The sequence below is a fragment of the Drosophila navojoa genome, chromosome X (genome assembly GCF_054131105.1).
Source record: "Drosophila navojoa isolate 15081-1374.11 chromosome X, UAZ_NAV_1.0, whole genome shotgun sequence".
NCBI classification, from domain to species: Eukaryota; Metazoa; Arthropoda; class Insecta; order Diptera; family Drosophilidae; genus Drosophila; species Drosophila navojoa.
This window is the reverse complement of record NC_142895.1, coordinates 3,343,629-3,361,196: the sequence shown is the minus strand read 5'-3', so window position 1 is coordinate 3,361,196 and position 17,568 is coordinate 3,343,629. Positions and strand designations below refer to the sequence as shown.

At 39.2% G+C, this 17,568-nt stretch overlaps 1 protein-coding gene across 1 annotated transcript in view; it reads right to left on the bottom strand.

The window, feature by feature from the left end:
• The window catches only part of CARPA (Carbonic anhydrase-related protein A), a 28,239-nt gene extending 13,589 nt beyond the window's left edge, over window positions 1-14,650 (bottom strand). The window contains exons 1-2 of the mRNA XM_089263876.1: window positions 14,504-14,650; window positions 13,297-14,103 (exon numbers count right to left, since the gene is read on the bottom strand). Of these exons, the coding sequence (XP_089120002.1) occupies window positions 13,297-13,378 (82 nt within the window). The 5' untranslated portion in view covers window positions 13,379-14,103; window positions 14,504-14,650. The remainder of the gene's footprint in view (window positions 1-13,296; window positions 14,104-14,503) is intronic.
• Window positions 14,651-17,568: the final 2,918 nt, after the last annotated feature.

Sequence of the window (17,568 nt, the reverse complement as noted above, 5' to 3'; positions counted from 1 at the left end):
AGCACTTTTCATAGTGCGGCTCCAGATAGAGCTACGACAGGGTTACTTGACTCTGAGCTTCAATGCTCTATGCAAGTGGCGTATGAAAAGTGAGGAATAGGATCTACCAACCAAGCCCACGATTGGGTAACTTCCATCGGAGAGTTTTCATAGGTTACTCGAAAGGTTTTAGATGAAATGAAAAGCCAAGTCGCGCTGAAGGTAACATAACTCCCTCGAACAAAGGCATATCTGGCATATACCATAAGTAAGTAGGGAATCCTAAGCAGGGCTAAAATCTGGAGGTCTTCAAGGCCGATAGGATCTAGCTGAAGATAGAGTATCTATTATCTGCGTTTTTAAGCCATAAGACAGTAAGATTGTTTGAATTGTGGGCGCAGATAGCGCCGCGGCTCTGCGGCCCGGCCATTGCGGGGGCTGTGGACCGAGGCAGGGGTATTGTCGTGTTGCTTTTCTTAAAATAACAATGAACGTCCGTTTGGCTGAATACGCGAATTCGTGAAACGCGACTTGCCGTCACTTCATTTTGTTTGTTTGTCGCGTATTTTGTGGGATAGTTGTATCGCAGTTCGCTTCCCGCTTCCTCTTCCTCAGCTGGCTGCTTAGCGCTGTAAAGTATGCTATTAAATTGGCCCGGCGCAGGCGAAGTCAAACCGAAAAATGGCTCAAAGCCTTCAATAAAAACCATTTGAAAATGTTTTACGGCATTTGGCAAAGGGTCGCTGATTTTTTTATTTTTATTTTTTGCTCATTCTGTTTCTATTTTTCTATTTTTTCTTAGCAGCAAACACCCCTCTGCAGCCCGACTTGGAGCGACTCGCCCTGGTCCTAGCTAGCTCGTAGTTTTCCAAGTCGCCTGCCGATTCGTTTCATCTGTCGTGATGATTCGTCAACAGATTGCACATTTTCAGCGGGTGTTTGATACCCTGGAAATGACAGGGAATGCGAATTTGGGGCATATTGGTTTTCTCGAAACATACGTAGACCTCATAAGTTATTCGCACAAGCCAGCAAGAGAATCAATTTGCTCCTGTTGTGCTAAACGTCCGTCCGTTCGTACATCCCGCCTTCCGTCCGCCCTTTCGTCCGTTCCACCGACTGTTTATGTGCCTCAACTCTGCACAGGGTAGCGCCTAGTCGTACCCCACACCCCAGCCCGCTGGCGTACTCGAACTTCTTTTCCATTGATAGAGAGGGTGCTGCTGGCTTCCCTGACTTTCAACTTCCCCCCATTAAGCCATTTGGCAATTTGGGTTTTTATGCTGCAACAGCAACTTAATTTATTGTTATAACAGTTTTGTCGGCTCACATTCCAGACGGGGGGTGCGGAGCATGGAATGAGTGTAGTGCTATGCTGTGGGTGAGTCTTTCGCCCCCCTCGCATATCTATCAATTCGTTGGCTGGACCGCGTGTCGCCAATTTTGTTGTGAATGCTTTATGAAGAGATTTGCCAGAGTTTCATTATCTATTCAAATGGTAATCGTTGGGTATCCATTTCCTTTATCTCTCGGCTGTGAATTCACAAGTTTTAAAGCTTTCGGCTTGTCGTTGCCTAATTGAGGTTACGCATTAGCTTTAGCACTTTTGCCTTTCACCAAACCCAAGTCTCTTTTGCCACGAATTCGTTCTCTCTTTAGTCATTGCACTCGTATCCAACTATGTGAGTTTAGACTTTTCAGTTCTTTCTTTCCGCCTATGCATCTATGTATATCTATTTGAGTCTCTTTTGAGTTCGTTCTTTCCATATCTATTTGAGTCTATCTGGATTTAATTTTCCTCTGTTTCAGCAGCTCTACATCTCCTTCAACTTCAAGATTGATTTCCCAATCTATAATACCAACTTTATCCCTGCATAAACTCTATTCAGTAACTGGCTAGTTGCTAAGTTCCCTTCAGCTTAAAGCTCCAGCACTTGCATCAAATTTCAACTCATTTATTGCCTTAACTCTTAAAGTCTATTTCCTTTCGACTCTTCACTTCATAAGTTTCCTAGGAATTGGAATTTAATTCCAATTTAAAATTATATTTAAAATTCTAAGAACTCTAGTCTAAATTTAGGTCTCATTCAGATCTCTGACCTTGCACATAGAGCTAATAAGTTAAGTAAATACTTGTTTCCTTGTCGCCTTTGGCTGAGAACATGTTCAAAATCCTTTGTTTGTGTTGGACAAGCGAAAACTTTCTAATAATTCAAAATCTGTTTCTGCGGCATTCGACCCCAGGGGGCAATGAAAAAACGATGTTGTAGCGTTGAGTCTGACCGACTGCCTTATGCTGGTTCATTGTGGAAATAGACTCTTTAACGATTTACCGGTTAACCACGCCCTAGTTAGTGGGCGATTCAATCACTTGAATTAACTGGGGAAGAATGATGTGGTATGCTCTCAGCAGGCAGAAAGCGTGAGATGTATAGATCTATTGCTTGAATGACTGTCTGATTGATTGATCTGCAGAGAGAGTAACTGATTGCTGGACTGATTGATTGATCTACAGATAGACTAACTGATTGCTGGACTGATTGAATGATCTACAGATAGACTAACTGATTGCTAGACTAATTGATTGCCTGATTGATTGATCTACAGATAGACTAACTGATTGTTGGGCTGATTGAATGTCTGATTGATCTACAAATACACTAACTGACCGCTGGACAGATAGATTGACTGATTGATTGATCCATAGATAGACTAACTAACTGACTGTCTGATTGATTGATCTACAGATAGACTAACTGATTGCTGGACTGATTGATTTATCTGATTGATTGATCTACAGATAGACTAACTGATTGCCGGACTGATTGACTGTCTGATTGAGTGCTAGATTGATGGTTTTCTTGTCTACAGATTGAATGTCTGATTGATTGATTGCCAACAGATTGACTGATTAAACGACTTCCTGATTGATTGGCTGCAGATAATCGAATAGCTTTTGATTGACTGATTGATTGAATGACTTGCTGGTCAACTGATTGAATGCTTAACTAATTGACTGATGGACCGTTTGTATGATTTGTAGATTGATTGATGGGCTATAGATTGATGATTGACTGACTGATTGATTGACTATTTGACAGACACACAGACGAATGGAAGCACGACGATAGCGGTTCGCACATTGTTCAGCAACCAATATACTCTCCTCTCACTTGAATGCGAACGAGCATCGGCATACAAAAACAAAGGCAATAAGCAAAAGTTTTCGGTTTGCCTGTCAAATATAATCACACACATCCATATATATACATACATACTCATGTGTGTTTGTGTGTGCTATGGGCTTATGTTATTTTCGGAATGCTGGCCCAACTCCTTATCGATAACAAGCGATGACTAAATTAAGTTGTTGTTGCTATTGTCATTGCTGTTTGCTGTTGTTGTTGTTGTAATTAAGAACGTTAAATCAAAATCAAAATAAAGCGCGACACAACGCAACGCAAAGGGCGAATTCTCAAGCATTGTTATGAGCTCCTTGATATGTTTTGCTTGCTGTCTGACGAAGGACAACAAGAACAAAAGTCACGCACACTATAGAAATTGCAATAAGTGCGTGTGTGTGTGTGTGTGTGTGGGTGCTTATAATGGCGTTGCGCTTCAAAAGACAAAAGACAACACGCCCTGCTAACTAATTCCAGTTCAGGTGCGAATCGCAGTTGAAAGCGGGCCCACAAAAGGCGCAGTTAGACGAGTGTCTAGAGAATGTTGTATAATGGAATTTGGAACAGCTCTGTAATTCTTTTAAGTATGAAAAAACTAATATATATAATAATATATAGCAATATATAGAAATTAAGAAATATATATAAGAAATATACAATTAATGGAACAGCTAAGTCTTGATAGTTCTTATATTCCATTCAAAGATTTTAGTGTAGAATATAGAATAAATATATCGATAACAATCCTAAACATGCAGATCAAACTATGCATAACGCTTGAACAGGCATCACTGTGCTCTCAGGGTTCGATTATATATAACTTTTTACTCTCTTGAGTCAAGGTTTTTATTGCCTCATTCATGCAATAGACTAGATTGAAGCATTGAATCAAGTCTACTCGTTAAGCTGACAAAGCTCAACTCTTATATTTCACACATTCTTAGACTAACGCTCAGCTCGTCTACATTTAGAGCGCCCTTGAGCGGCCCAAGTGCCTGTTTCGCTCCTGTATTATTTTGACTTGAAATGAATGCAATACACGCGGCCAGAAACAAAAGTTAAATCCAAGATAGAAAAGACAATGGACGAAACCGCAAAGGCAATAACACACACACACACACGCATTCACATACATATAGAGAGCCCTTTTATGTGTAAATTATGGGTTCAATATAATATTGACAAAGAATCAATAAAGGAAATGTCCTTAAAATTAATAGGCGACATTCTCAGATATCGAATTACTCGCTCTGTCATCGCTTTTAATTAAAATTTCTAGACAAGGGCGCGACACACACAAACACACAGAGAGAGAGAGAGAGAAAGTCTCGCACACACATGTCGTGGTAAAATTTATGACTTCCTGTTAAGCGCTCGCTGATTAGTATCTGAGAGTATCTGAAGGATTCAGCTCAGACGGCGGCTCAGTTTATCAAATTGTCGCCTCGTCGCGAAGATTGACGGGCATAACTTTGGTCTGGTTGGCCTTTCCCCATGCCACGCCCACAGCACTTGGGTTTCTGGTTTTGGTTTTGGTTTCGGGTTGTGCCCGCGGCACTTGAGCAGCCTTTTGTTAGCCTTTTTTTCTTGCGTCGGCGAGGATTTGGCTTAACACTCAGTTAATTTGCCTTAAGGAACTTTTCCTTAAGGGTTAAATGCGCTGAAAGTTAGCTTGACGAAGAAGAAGAGCAAGAGAAATTTAAGATATAAATTCTTTTAAAGCTGTTTATATTTATCTTATTATTTGGGTTAATTAAGACTTGAGCTTGGAGTTGCGGTAGCCAGATGTGAATAATACTGAGACATGAATGAACTGATTGACTAAAGATTGACTGATTGATGAAGTAAATGACTTGAATGAGCCATTGAACTGACAGATGGTTGATCAGACTGAGAGATTGACTGACCGATGAACTATTCTGCATTGTATTGTAGAGTCCGGTAGAGCCATTGACTGATTGACTGATTGATGATTGATGCCGTACTGTTTAGACTGCTGGAAAAGCTATAGAAGTTCTTTGAGGCTTCGAAGAATGAGCTTCTTGAATTGAAATACTCGCCAAAATCTAGTTGATTACAATCGGATGATATATCATTTTCTTTCCCATCAATCAATTACTTAATTTCAGTTCAAAGTAAAGGGAAGAGGAAGTAACAACCGTCGTACCATTCGACGACTTCTCTAAATATTTTCTGTAACTTTTATTTGCTCCCCGAATTTCTTTTAAAATTTGTCTCGTTTTGTATATATTTTTTTTTTTTTTTTTTTTTGGGTGCGAAAATAAATGAATTTTTGCCAAAATTGTTGGCAATGATATCAAAAGTATTTGTTGCTACTATTGTTGAGGCTTTTTCATTTTGCGGGGCTGCCGAAAAAACGCGACGGGAAAAAAAAAACGAGAAAACAAACCAAGTGAGAGACACTTGCAAATTCCAATTTCAGTTTGTGCCGGGCGCCCCATGAAAAGTAAATTAAAAAATAGGTCAACAAGCAAAAACAAAAACAGCCTCAAAAATTAGAGAAAAAAAAAAAAAAAAAAACAAAACAATAGGAGGTTACAAAATAAAAAAAACAAGCAATCAAAAAAATTGAAAAGAAAACGGAGAATTTGCAATTCACGCGATGAGTTAACAGCAAAAGTTTTTTTTTATACGCAAATCTATCGTAGATCAAAATGGAACTGGCGCCCAATCTATTTCCATTTGCCATGCTATTTCAGCTCTAAACCAAAATCAACTCTTATCGATACATACATACACCAAATATCGATAACAAATTGGCGGTATGCCAAAGAGACTCGGCTTACAATCCATAGTAGAGAAACTTCGACTACAATTTCGATCTCAACTTCAGCTTCAACTTTAACTGAAATATATTTATATGAAATATCTACAAACAAGTTTTCCACATTCCATCGAAAGGAATATATATTTAATTTTGAAGTTGCATTGCAGCCCGAGAGTTAATTAAATATTTGGTGCAAAGTTTTAAAAAGTCAAGCAACGGATTTAATCAGTCGAAAACCTGGATGAATTAGCTCTACTGAGTACTGACGGACAAGTTAGATACCCTGTGGCTCTTTGCAAAAACTGTTTCAGAATCTGGTTAATTTGGAATTTATAGCCAAATGCAGTGCTGATCGACTACAGTATACCCTTGAAAGACACTCTTGGGGTGTGTTGCTATACCCTTCCCTACAACATTCAAGCTAAACTGACTGCATACCCTGTAATATTTTGCATTGAGTGTGCCTAAAGGCCGTTTATACTCATATTATAGGGTATACATGCATATATGTATATGCCATAAAAAACCTTCAGTCACTGTAAGCCTTCATAGCTATCATTTACTAACGGTAATTAGGCGAATGTTCACAGCTGAAGGCAGTGCATCAAACCCTACCACTCACATGGCCATGCGTACAGGGTATACTTTAAATAAAACTTAATATTTTCTATGCAAATACGCTCGGCTATTCATACAAATGTGTGCAGAAGTTTTCGGTATTATTTAAAAGCCGACCAGATTTGTGGTTGCAAAGGTCGACAAGCCAAATGGAGGTGGAGCAGAGGAGGTGGATGTGTCGGGGGCGAGAGAGAGAGAGAGAGAGAGAGAGAGACAGAGAGAGAGCGAGATAGAGTCAAAAGGCGAGAGGAGGAAAAAAAGCACGAAACGTAAACAAACAAAGCGCACTGTATACCCCACTTACGTCCACCCCACACACTCCCTGGCCGGGCACTCACTAAAAACATGCCACACTTTTTTTGTACACCCTAGAAGCCATTGAGAAGTGTGAAATGGGGGAGTATTAGCTGTGGTAGTGGGCATGTGAGGGACAGTGGCTCTAGCTGAGATTCATTTCAGTTCAAACTCAACACAATATCGATAAATATCGTTATCGATATACTCGCTCTTGCCAGGTAAGCTTATTGCCTGATTGCAGCTGATTGCCTACGCTCTTCACTCACAGGATATTCGCTAGTCGTGCATACCCCTTTGGGCATGCACAAAATTTCCTGTTTTTCATTTTTCTAGCAGCACAATTCACAGTGGCAAATTGCATGGCCCCCAGGCGCATGTTGTGGACGGACTCTCTAATGGCCAATTCCTTGACATGCCAGAGCACACACACACACACACACACACACACACACACACACACACATAGGCAAATAATTGTGGTTACAAAAAGCTCATGTTAAGTTTCAAAAAGAGCGACAGAACGGGGTTACGTACCAGATGGAAGACTGTATGAGCGTACTTAGAAAGAGAGAGAGACAAAGAGAGTGAGAGAGGGAGAGAGAATAAGCCGGAAAACGAAAACGTTTGAAAACCATAATTTGACTAAAAACCGTCTAGACGCGCCAACTAAGCAACTAAGCAACTATCTTAATAAGTTGCTCGGCCAAAAACTTTGCCAACACAAAATCCAGCAGGAGACGCAGACGAAGAAGAAGAAGAAGACGAAGAAGAAGAAGCTGAAAGAAGCATTCAAGAAGTGGGATTGAGCTGAGGCCAGGAAGTTGGCGCCGCTGCTTTGTGGCATATACAATTTCGATAATAAGCAACAGAGCGCATTACGTGAGGCCGAGTGGGAGGTGACAGGTGCTGTTTTGCGGTGGGCGTGGCACACGTGTGCAATGCTAATGCGAGTCACGTCAACGCTGCATACGAAATCGTTGTAAAGTTACCAAAAAAAAAACGTGAAAAGCAAAGAAAACTAAAGTAAAAATAGAAAACACGGGAAAACCTAAACTTGCCACAAGTTGCTGCAAGCGTCGAGGAAGGCGGTGGGGAGTAGTAGACGTGAGGATACCCTGTAAGTGACACGCAAGTGCATTCAAATGATATCAAATGAGCTCGAGCTGCACTCCTCCAGTGTGTTGTTTACAGGGTATGAAGGCGTCACTTTGCAAGAGAGTTATAGACGCGAATATACCCTGTTAATGCTAAAGTTACTTAAATGATCTTGAACTGCCTTATATGTGAAATGGAGTAGTACACTTTGATATACCCTGTAAATGTCAATGAAGTATGCAGAGCTGCAGCGCACTTTGATCGAGTGGAGTAGACATAGACATACCCTGTAACAATTTCTTGTCTATATTACTATGTGATGCAGAGGAAAATCGACTAGGAATAATATCAACTACAATATTAATGAAGTATGCAGAGCTGCAGCTCTCTTTGATCGAGTGGAGTAGACATAGACATACCCTGTAAGAATATCTTGTCTATATTACCCTGTGATGGAAAGGAAAATCGACTGAAAATAATATCAACTCCATATTATAGATCATTAAAGAGAGTTTACTCCCAAGTTTCGCTTAGTCAACGTTGCCTATTGTAGGGTATCTCAATTGCTATGTAAATTCCGTATTTATGGCGCTCTGCTGATGCATTTGCTTTCAGTTTGTGAAGCCGGCCAAAAGCGATTTCAATTATGGCCAATGCATGTGGTGTATGCGTGAATGTGGGCGTGGCATTGGTGTTGCAAGTACCAGCTACAACAACAACAACAACAAGTCGAGAATAAATGCCTTAAAGCTTCTCATTTGTCGATTTGTGGATTGTCAGTCGTCATTTATGCCCCGCAGTGAATTGCTGTGTGTGTGTGTGTGAGTGTGTGTGAGTGTGAGTGCCTAGCAGACAAAAGCACAATCAGCTAAACACCCACACAGATACAAAAAAAAACCTGTATATAATCCATGTCAAAGTGATTTTTCACCTCAAGGGCAAATTTAACACAATAATTTGCACAATTTGTCAAAACAACCCTCGGGCTAAATGGTATCATAAACCACAACAGCAGGCAGTCTAACACACACACACACACGCACACCCAGCCACGCACACACACACACGCACACTGAGCTAGTCGAAAAGTCAGACAAGTTGATTGTGCTGCGTGCAGTCACGCCTTTAACTACACACACATATACACAGAGAGAGAGAGAGATACCCTGTAGCTGCAGAGAGTGGCTAGAGTGGCTACACAGTCTATGCTTAACACTAATTGACTCCCTTAAGATACAGTTCCATGCATAAGCTTACTTTTCTCGCACTCAACAGCTTAACTTAACTTGCATGATCTCTGATATGCCCTTTAAAAATTCCAGATTTATGACGGTAATTTGAAGACCTTAATGGGTACTAAAAATACATAATTAGTTGATATATGTACCTATATTTTATATCTAAAATCTTATCTAATCTTATCTGCATGCCTAATTTCCGGTTGACTCTGCGTTCTCAATTAATATACCATGAAGTTAGTATAGGTATACGAGGGCGGTGCCAGTACAACCATACCTAGAGGAAACACAACAAATTTGGGAAAATTCGAATGCATTTCTGAACGTATTCGCCTTTTAGATTAATATATTCTTCCTTGCATTATTCTATAGATCGTAGCTATAGAATTAGACTGTAAAGCTCATTGAAAGACGCATCTACCGCAGGTTCTACTCTTGCATTGCCTGCCCAGCCTTTACCTCCATCTCTCAGAGGATTGATAAAAAAGTCTCTATATAACACAATTCTTAAGCTGAGCTACTTTACAGATAGATCTATCGGATATATAATAGGTAAGCCATTTAAGGCGTGGCACAGACAGAATTTCCCATCAGTCTAGCTGCTTTTGGCTGGTGAACGAGTATTGGGCAGTCAGCCATGGGACTAAGCTCTTATTATTGGAATTCGCACTCAATTAAAAATGAAACTATTCAAAGAATTCATCATTCATTCAGCGACAACTCGAGTGGGGGAAAATCAAAAGACTTTTTGCTGAGACGTTTTTAATTTGCGTTGATTTATTTATGGATAATTTTACTTTGTTTAATCAAAAGTCATTGAAATGTTTTAATTTAAGCAAATGATTTATTGAAATCACAAAACGAAATTCGATTTCAAATTGATTTGAGGTTAATAAAGTCTCAACAGCTCTGCATCTCTCTCTCTCTCTCTCTCCTCATCTTTCTCTCTCTCTATATTTATTTTCTGTTAAATAAACAAGGCAAAATTTAAATTTCATGTGTCGACGAGCCAGAAAAATTTCACTTTATTTAATAAAACAACAGAAAAAAGAAATGAAAAAAAAATGTAAAAACGTCGCAGTCGGGCGGCACCAACTGCTGAATACTCATTCACTGAGAACTGCCAGATGCATTTCCCCATTGGTATATATAGAGGTTGTCAAAAGTATTTGCTCTCAATGGGCGTAGATATATCCACCACATCTAATTGATTTTGGACTGTCGATACGAGTAAATATCTCTTTAGATCTTCATCGATCATGCTCTCTGGGATACAGGCAAATGCATTTTCCAACTTGCCACGCCTATAAAGGCGAGTATACGACTATATGTTTCGAATTTCAGATCTCTAGCTTCAATGGTGTGCATCTATACGGCCGGACAGCCAGACGGACATTACACAAAACAAATATGCTCATTTTTAAAGTTATGTGAGTGGGTATGAAAATAAATTGCAATATATGAAAAACTCAACATTTTTAGCATACTTTTCGCTGTCTATCTCCAGAAAAGAGATGAAAATATTGAAAATTGGGAATTTCGCTGCGATGTTGGTTATCTAAAATCGCATATTCTAGCACTTATCTAATTACGGAAAAAAAAAACTATTTTTTTGGGCAGTCAGATATTTATTAAATCAGAATTCCAAATGAATTTTATCTGTTAATTGGCTGTCAATTGATATTTCCTTAATATCTAATTAATAAATTCCATTTTATTAGATATTTAAGTTTACAGAGAGAGTGAGAGAGAGAGAGAGAGAGAGAGAGGGACTGCGGCAGTTGCATTTCTATTTCCCATCTTTTCTAACTTGAAAGTTTTGAGCTATATTTTCTCTATTTGTTTGTGCTTTCGTGTTGAATGCTCACTCAAGATATGCAAAGAGAGCATATTAGTTGTTGTAACACCTTAGCTCTGGCTCTTTGTCTGTCTATCTATCTGTCTATATGACTCCCTGCAGATAGCTATGTAAAGTAGCTCCATAATAACTTAGAACTTCCGTTTAAGTATAAAGCTTTAAAGGATTCAACCAAATTGACGAACTCCTTATGCTCTCTGATATACATACGCATATATGGCTTATATTTGGTATCTACACATATCTAAATATCTAGTACCATCAACATGTATTCAAACGGACTGGCTCTACAGTAATATGCTTTCGACTTAAATTTAATATACCCTTTTCAGTGTATTGAATGAGCATATTAATATAAATTTGGATTTCTAGCAATTTAACTGATTTAAAATCTAGAGAAAAGCTGCTGAAAAAAAGGTGAAAATTCTGAATATTTTCAGTCTGTAAATTGCTCTTTGGCTATTTATTTATTGCTAGAGCTAATATGTCATAGCGAGTGACTACTGTATTTAGTTGTAAAACGCTAAGAGTTTAGATCCCAGCAAAACTAGCTGAAGGCTTTAAATTGAGGCGCTGTGTGTGTGTGTGTGTGTGTGTGTGTATGTGTGTGATAAGTGGAGAAGAAGAAGCAGACAGAAGAAGAAGAAGAATGAGCAGAAGTAGTCGAATGTCTGTTATTGCACAACAAAATGCATTAACTCAAACAGTTGCAACTGTTGCAGCGCAGCAATTGCTGAAGTTGCAGCTGGAAAAATGTCTGCCCTCTCCCTCTCTCGCACAGAGTCTCTCCTCTGCCTCTCGCTCTGTGTGCGTCGCACAACATTTTACATTCGATGACGTTTTCATTGCCAGATGCAACGTCAACAATAACAGAAAATAGAAACAGAAAATGGAAAATGGCAAATGGAATAAAGTAGAAAAACAGCTTCAATTCGCATGAATAACTGACCAGGCGGCAGAGGATTGACTGACTGATGGACTGATGCGCTGACTGAGTGAGTGAGTGACTGACTGATTGACTGAATTACTGGGTGGTTGGGTGATTGACTGAGAGACTGACTAGTGGAGTGGTGGATGGACAGAGTGATGGACTGGTTGATTGATTGACTGAAAGACTGGTTGGGTGATTGACTGAGTGATTGACTGAGAGACTGACTGGTGGAGTGGTGGATGGACAGAGTGATGGACTGGTTGACTGATGGATTGATTGACTTATTAATTGATTGACTTATTGACTTATTGATTGATTGACTTATTAATTGATTGACTGATGGATGGACTCATTTAAAGAAAGCGTGATTGAGTGGCTGACCCATAGTTGATTGACTAAGTGAATGATTGACCAAAAGACTCAGAGCAAAAGGGAGTGATTGATTGACGGTTGAGTGTACCGATAGATTGACGGACTGAGCGAGTGATTGATTGATAGATCAACTGACTCAGTGACTGATAAACTGAATGATTGAGTTGCCAACTAAGGGACTAAGCTGAGGAATTGACTAGATGATTGACTGATCTGAGTGATTGATTGAAGCACTGACTGAGCAAGTGAGTGACTGATTAACTAATCAACTGACTGGCTACATTTTGAGTAGCGCATTAAAAATGTTTCACAAAATTGACACAGTTTATTTTTGATTGAAATACGCACTCAAACCATTTTGATGTATGTGAAATATTTTTTACACGGCACTCAAAATTTTCCACTATTTCCGTTCGGGCATTAAGAGTCTTGAGCTTACACTTGACTGAGTAGAGGCAGATGGATTTAATTCTTATCTCTACACTTCCAGACAGACTCCGAGCTGAGTATCAAAGTCAAGTCAGGTTATCGCTAAGAATGTACAGCTTGTTCAAGTCCCAGTAGATCGAGTCTGTCTCGTGATCGAGTCCGTAGTCCACAATTCAAGTCAATTTTCATTCTCATGCAGGGTATCTGCTAGTTGGGCCACTTTGATTGGCATTCTGGTTTTGTTCGAGTCTTTAGATTGCTCGAGAGAACCTTATTGATAGATGAGACGACGAGTTTGACTACGGGGTATCTGCTAGTTGAGCACTTTGACTCACTTCCCGTGCGCTGAGATCTCTATGTAGAGATCTCGAGCTTTTCTAGCGATCAGGTCCCGCGTATAGCTTCACTCACTTGCAGGGTATCTGCTGGTAGTGCACCTTGGGCGGCACCTTTGCCCATTTGCTGTTTGTTTTCTTGGTTTCTATTCTGTGATTGCATATTTCACTTACCGGAACTGCAGAGCAGAACGATTGCTGAGCAAGCGATAAATCCAGCTGCGGAGAAGCAGAACGTCTGTCCATGCAGTGCCATGACTGCAGCGGGGCCAAGGGGGCTGCGGACGAGTAGGGGGGGCGAGGTGTGGGGCGGAGCCGAAAAAAAACACAGTCGAAATAGAAGTCGGGCAGCAGTTGATGAAGCTGTTGTCAATGTCGTTGTTGAGCGTTTTATCTGGTTGTCAGCTAATGCACTAGAGATCTCTCTCTCTCACTCTCTCACTCACTCGCACACTATCACTATCTCGTTCGCGCTTGCACAGTCAAGTTTGTATACAAATTCAAAAAAATCGCATCGAGCTGAGTTTTTGAGTGGCGAATTCGTTAGCCAGCTTCATCGAGCCTTGGCTAGCTGAACAACAGCAGCTGCAGCTGCTGCAGCCGCTGCAGTCCTTTGGCCACATTCTCTGGCCGCTGCCCCACGGCAGCCCTCGGTCCGCTGGTGTCCGCCTCTGTCCTGTGTCCTGCTGCACATGCAAATTTTAATTTCCGTTGCTTTCTTCGATGTGCACACAACTGACATCCTTCATTTCCGTCCCGCAACACACACAAAACTTTCTTTTACTTTCTCTCTCGCCGAATTCGCTTCTTTTTTTTTCAATATTTTTCTCACCTTACAAAACAACAACAAAAATTACTTGAAAAAAATATATATATAACATTGCGCGTTTTCTTTACTTCAATGCAATTGAACTTTTTTCTGTCTTCATGTTTTTCAAGTTTCTAGCGTTTCTCTTGATTTTCCAATCTATTTTCGAAGAACTGAAAAACAAAATAGAAATAAAATTCAAATAATTTAATATATTTCATTTGAAAAGCATATATATTGTAAGTTCTTAAAATAAAAAATTAATTCTTGTATTTTTCATTTAAATAAACAAATTTTAAAATATCAAGTTTGAATTTTGAATTTAAAATTCTTATAAAAATTTGACATAGTAAAAAAATTTGGTCTCTCAAAAAAAATGTACTTAAGTTTTTGTAATATTTACTAAAATATTTATCAACAAAAATTTGTGGATTTAATACATTTTTTGAAATATTTTTGAAAATTTGATTTTTAATTTATATAAAAATAATTGAATTACTTCTTATGTTTTTCAGTTTTATTTTATTTTATATCTGTTTTTATTATTTTTTTCTAAATTCTTCAATAGCTTACAATTTGATTTGAAAGTTTCTCTCTTTTAAAAACGATCAAATTGCGTGTTATCTTTTGGCTAACTGTTTCTTTTGCTGGAGAGACAGGCGCACGCGTCCGTTTGCATCTGCATCCGAATCGAAACTGAGTCTTGGCCTTGCCTAACGGCTGATAGCAGCAGGAGCACCAGCAATGGCACTGAAAGCAGCGACAGCGACAGCGCCAGCAGCGGCAGCATTCGGCAGCTGCTTCGTCTTCGTGTTCCTCGTGTTCGTGGCAGCCAAAGCCGAAGCTGGCCAAACAGCTAGCCGAATACGGGCGGCTGGCGTATAAGTGAGAATATTTTGGGTAATTTGTCAGTGAGGGAAATTTGATAAACGCTAGATTTCCCTTTATGCAAGTGAGAACAGTGCAGATAGCTTGTGTTTAATATATATTAATATGATAACTAAATTAAATGTACTACAATTGTGTTTAATAATTTGAAATGTGAATTAAATTGTTTGTACAGCTATTATTATTTATTTCAATACAATTTCCTTGCTCATTAAATGCTTAGGTCACAGTACTGTACCCAACTCGTTTACAAACTGTTCTCGAAACAGTATTTATGCCGGCTGTTCTCAGCGCTCTTATACTGTACCCAGCTCTTCGAAATTGCGCTCGTCGCGAATCACTGACTGCGCTGCCGACGCCGACGCGAGCTGTGTCGGCAATTTTTCAGCGAATTACAACGCTTGACGATGCGCTCGCAGCCACGTGCTGCCGCTGCTAGCGTCGCGACGTTAACTGCCGTTAGCTAAACACTGAGCATTATAGCTGCTGCGCTTGCTGTCTGTCAGCTGTTTGTTGTTGTTCTTGCTGTTTTCTTTTAATGCCGCCGCCGCCCGCTGTCGCTGACGCTTATCGGTGGGCGTCGTCGTAGGCAGCGCAAAACAACGCTGCGTCCCACACACATCTGGCCACGCTTCCTGCTATCTCCGGAACAGCCCACCGCCCTCCCCCCACCCAAACGCTGTTCGTCATGTGCCTTGCGCCTTGCGAGAAAAGCTTTGATATAAATTCTTATTGGCGCATTACAAATTGTCGTCTTCGTTCTGCATGTGTGAATGGCTGTGTGATTGTGTGTGTGTGTGTAGGTGTGTGAGTGTGTGGTGTTTGTGTATATAATGTAATCACTCACACACTCACACAGACACAGAGTGTGAGTGTGAGTGAGAGAGAGAGAGAGAGAGAGAGCGATAGAGCGAGACAGACACGTTGCTTATTGTTTGTTTTGTCATTAGATTTTGCGCATATTTCGACGTAATTAGATTTTCACCTCATTTGCATACAAATGAGGCCTAGCACAAAAATCAAAAAAATGCGAGTCAAGAATCGTGTTTTACACACATATTTTCACGCCTTCATTGTCCTCTGATATTTCATTGTTGTCGCGCCTGATGAGGCCCGCCGAACAAGCGCAATTGCATACATTCATATGTAAATTAGCGGCTAATCAACCGGCTTTTGTTTCTATCAGCTGTGACAGTTATTAGCCATCCTTCCCCTATTTAACTAACTCAACTCAACTTACTTTGATATTAATGATGTAAATATCATCTCCATTCACCTGTCACAAATTAAACTTTACTCCTATTCAAAATTCCTTCATATTTCTCAGCTTATTCAAGGTTACTTTTCACTCATCTATTCTTACTTGTTTGCTCTCTTCGTTCCCCAATTACCTACTCCCCACTCTTCATTACCCAATTCGATATTACCTATTGTCATAATTTAAACTATTTAATCCATTTTATTGCATCACATTCAATTCAATCTTACGTCTAGAAATACAAATAGACCTGAATAGAGAAATTCCAAAATATTCATATAAGATGCACTTATCAATTCATTCAGCGCGTAGAGCTGAGCTAATTTAATTCAAATGTCTCAGTTCTGTTTGAATGGCGTTTCGCTGCATTATTAAATGCGCGCCGTAATTCAATCGAAGACCGCAACGCACCATTCATTCACCTCCCACCTGAACTGGCCCGAACCCCAAATGTGCTACTCATACCCAAAACGCGGTCCGTGGAAACCAAATCCAATCACTTGACATTACAATTGAAAGCCAAGTCTGACGCGCCCCAACGTTCACGCAACAGCAACAACAACAACAACTATTTCCATATACAACATATAACGTAACGCTCGGAACTGACTTTGAGGTGCTCTATTTCAATGCGATTGGGGAGGCTAACTAATCTATATAACTATATGATATATATGATCTATGTGATCTATATGATCTGTATGTTCTCTATGATCTATATTATCTATAGTATCTGAGCTATCTATATGATCTATATGATTTATATGATCTATAGTATCTGTGTTGTCTATGTGATCTATATGATCTGTATGATCTATAGGATCTATATGATCCATATGATCTCTATGATCTATATGATCTATATGATCTATATGATCTATAGTATCTGAGCTATCTATATGATCTATATGATTTATATGATAGTGCATGTGTTATCTATGTGATCTATATGATCTGTATGATCTATAATATTTATATGATCTATATGATCTATAGTATCTGTATTATATATATGATCTATATGATTTATATGATCTATATGATTTATAATGTCTATATATGGTCTATATCTGTTCTCTATGATCCATATGATCTACATATATATCTATATGATTTATATGTTCTCTATCTATATGATCTATATGATCTATATGATCTATATGATCTATATGATCTATATGATCTATATGATATATATGATCTATATGATCTATATGATCTATACGATCTATATGATCTATATGATCTATATGATCAATATGATCTATATGATCTATATGATCTATATGATCTATATGATCTATATGATCTATATGATCTATATGATCTATATGATCCATATGATCTATATGTTCTCTATGGTCTATATGATCTATAAGGGCCATACGATCTATATGATCTATTTATATACGACTTCTACAATCTCAGTTATCCATATGGATAATATAGAATCTATATGTTTCAGCATGCTCTCAGCTAAGTTGTACACCCG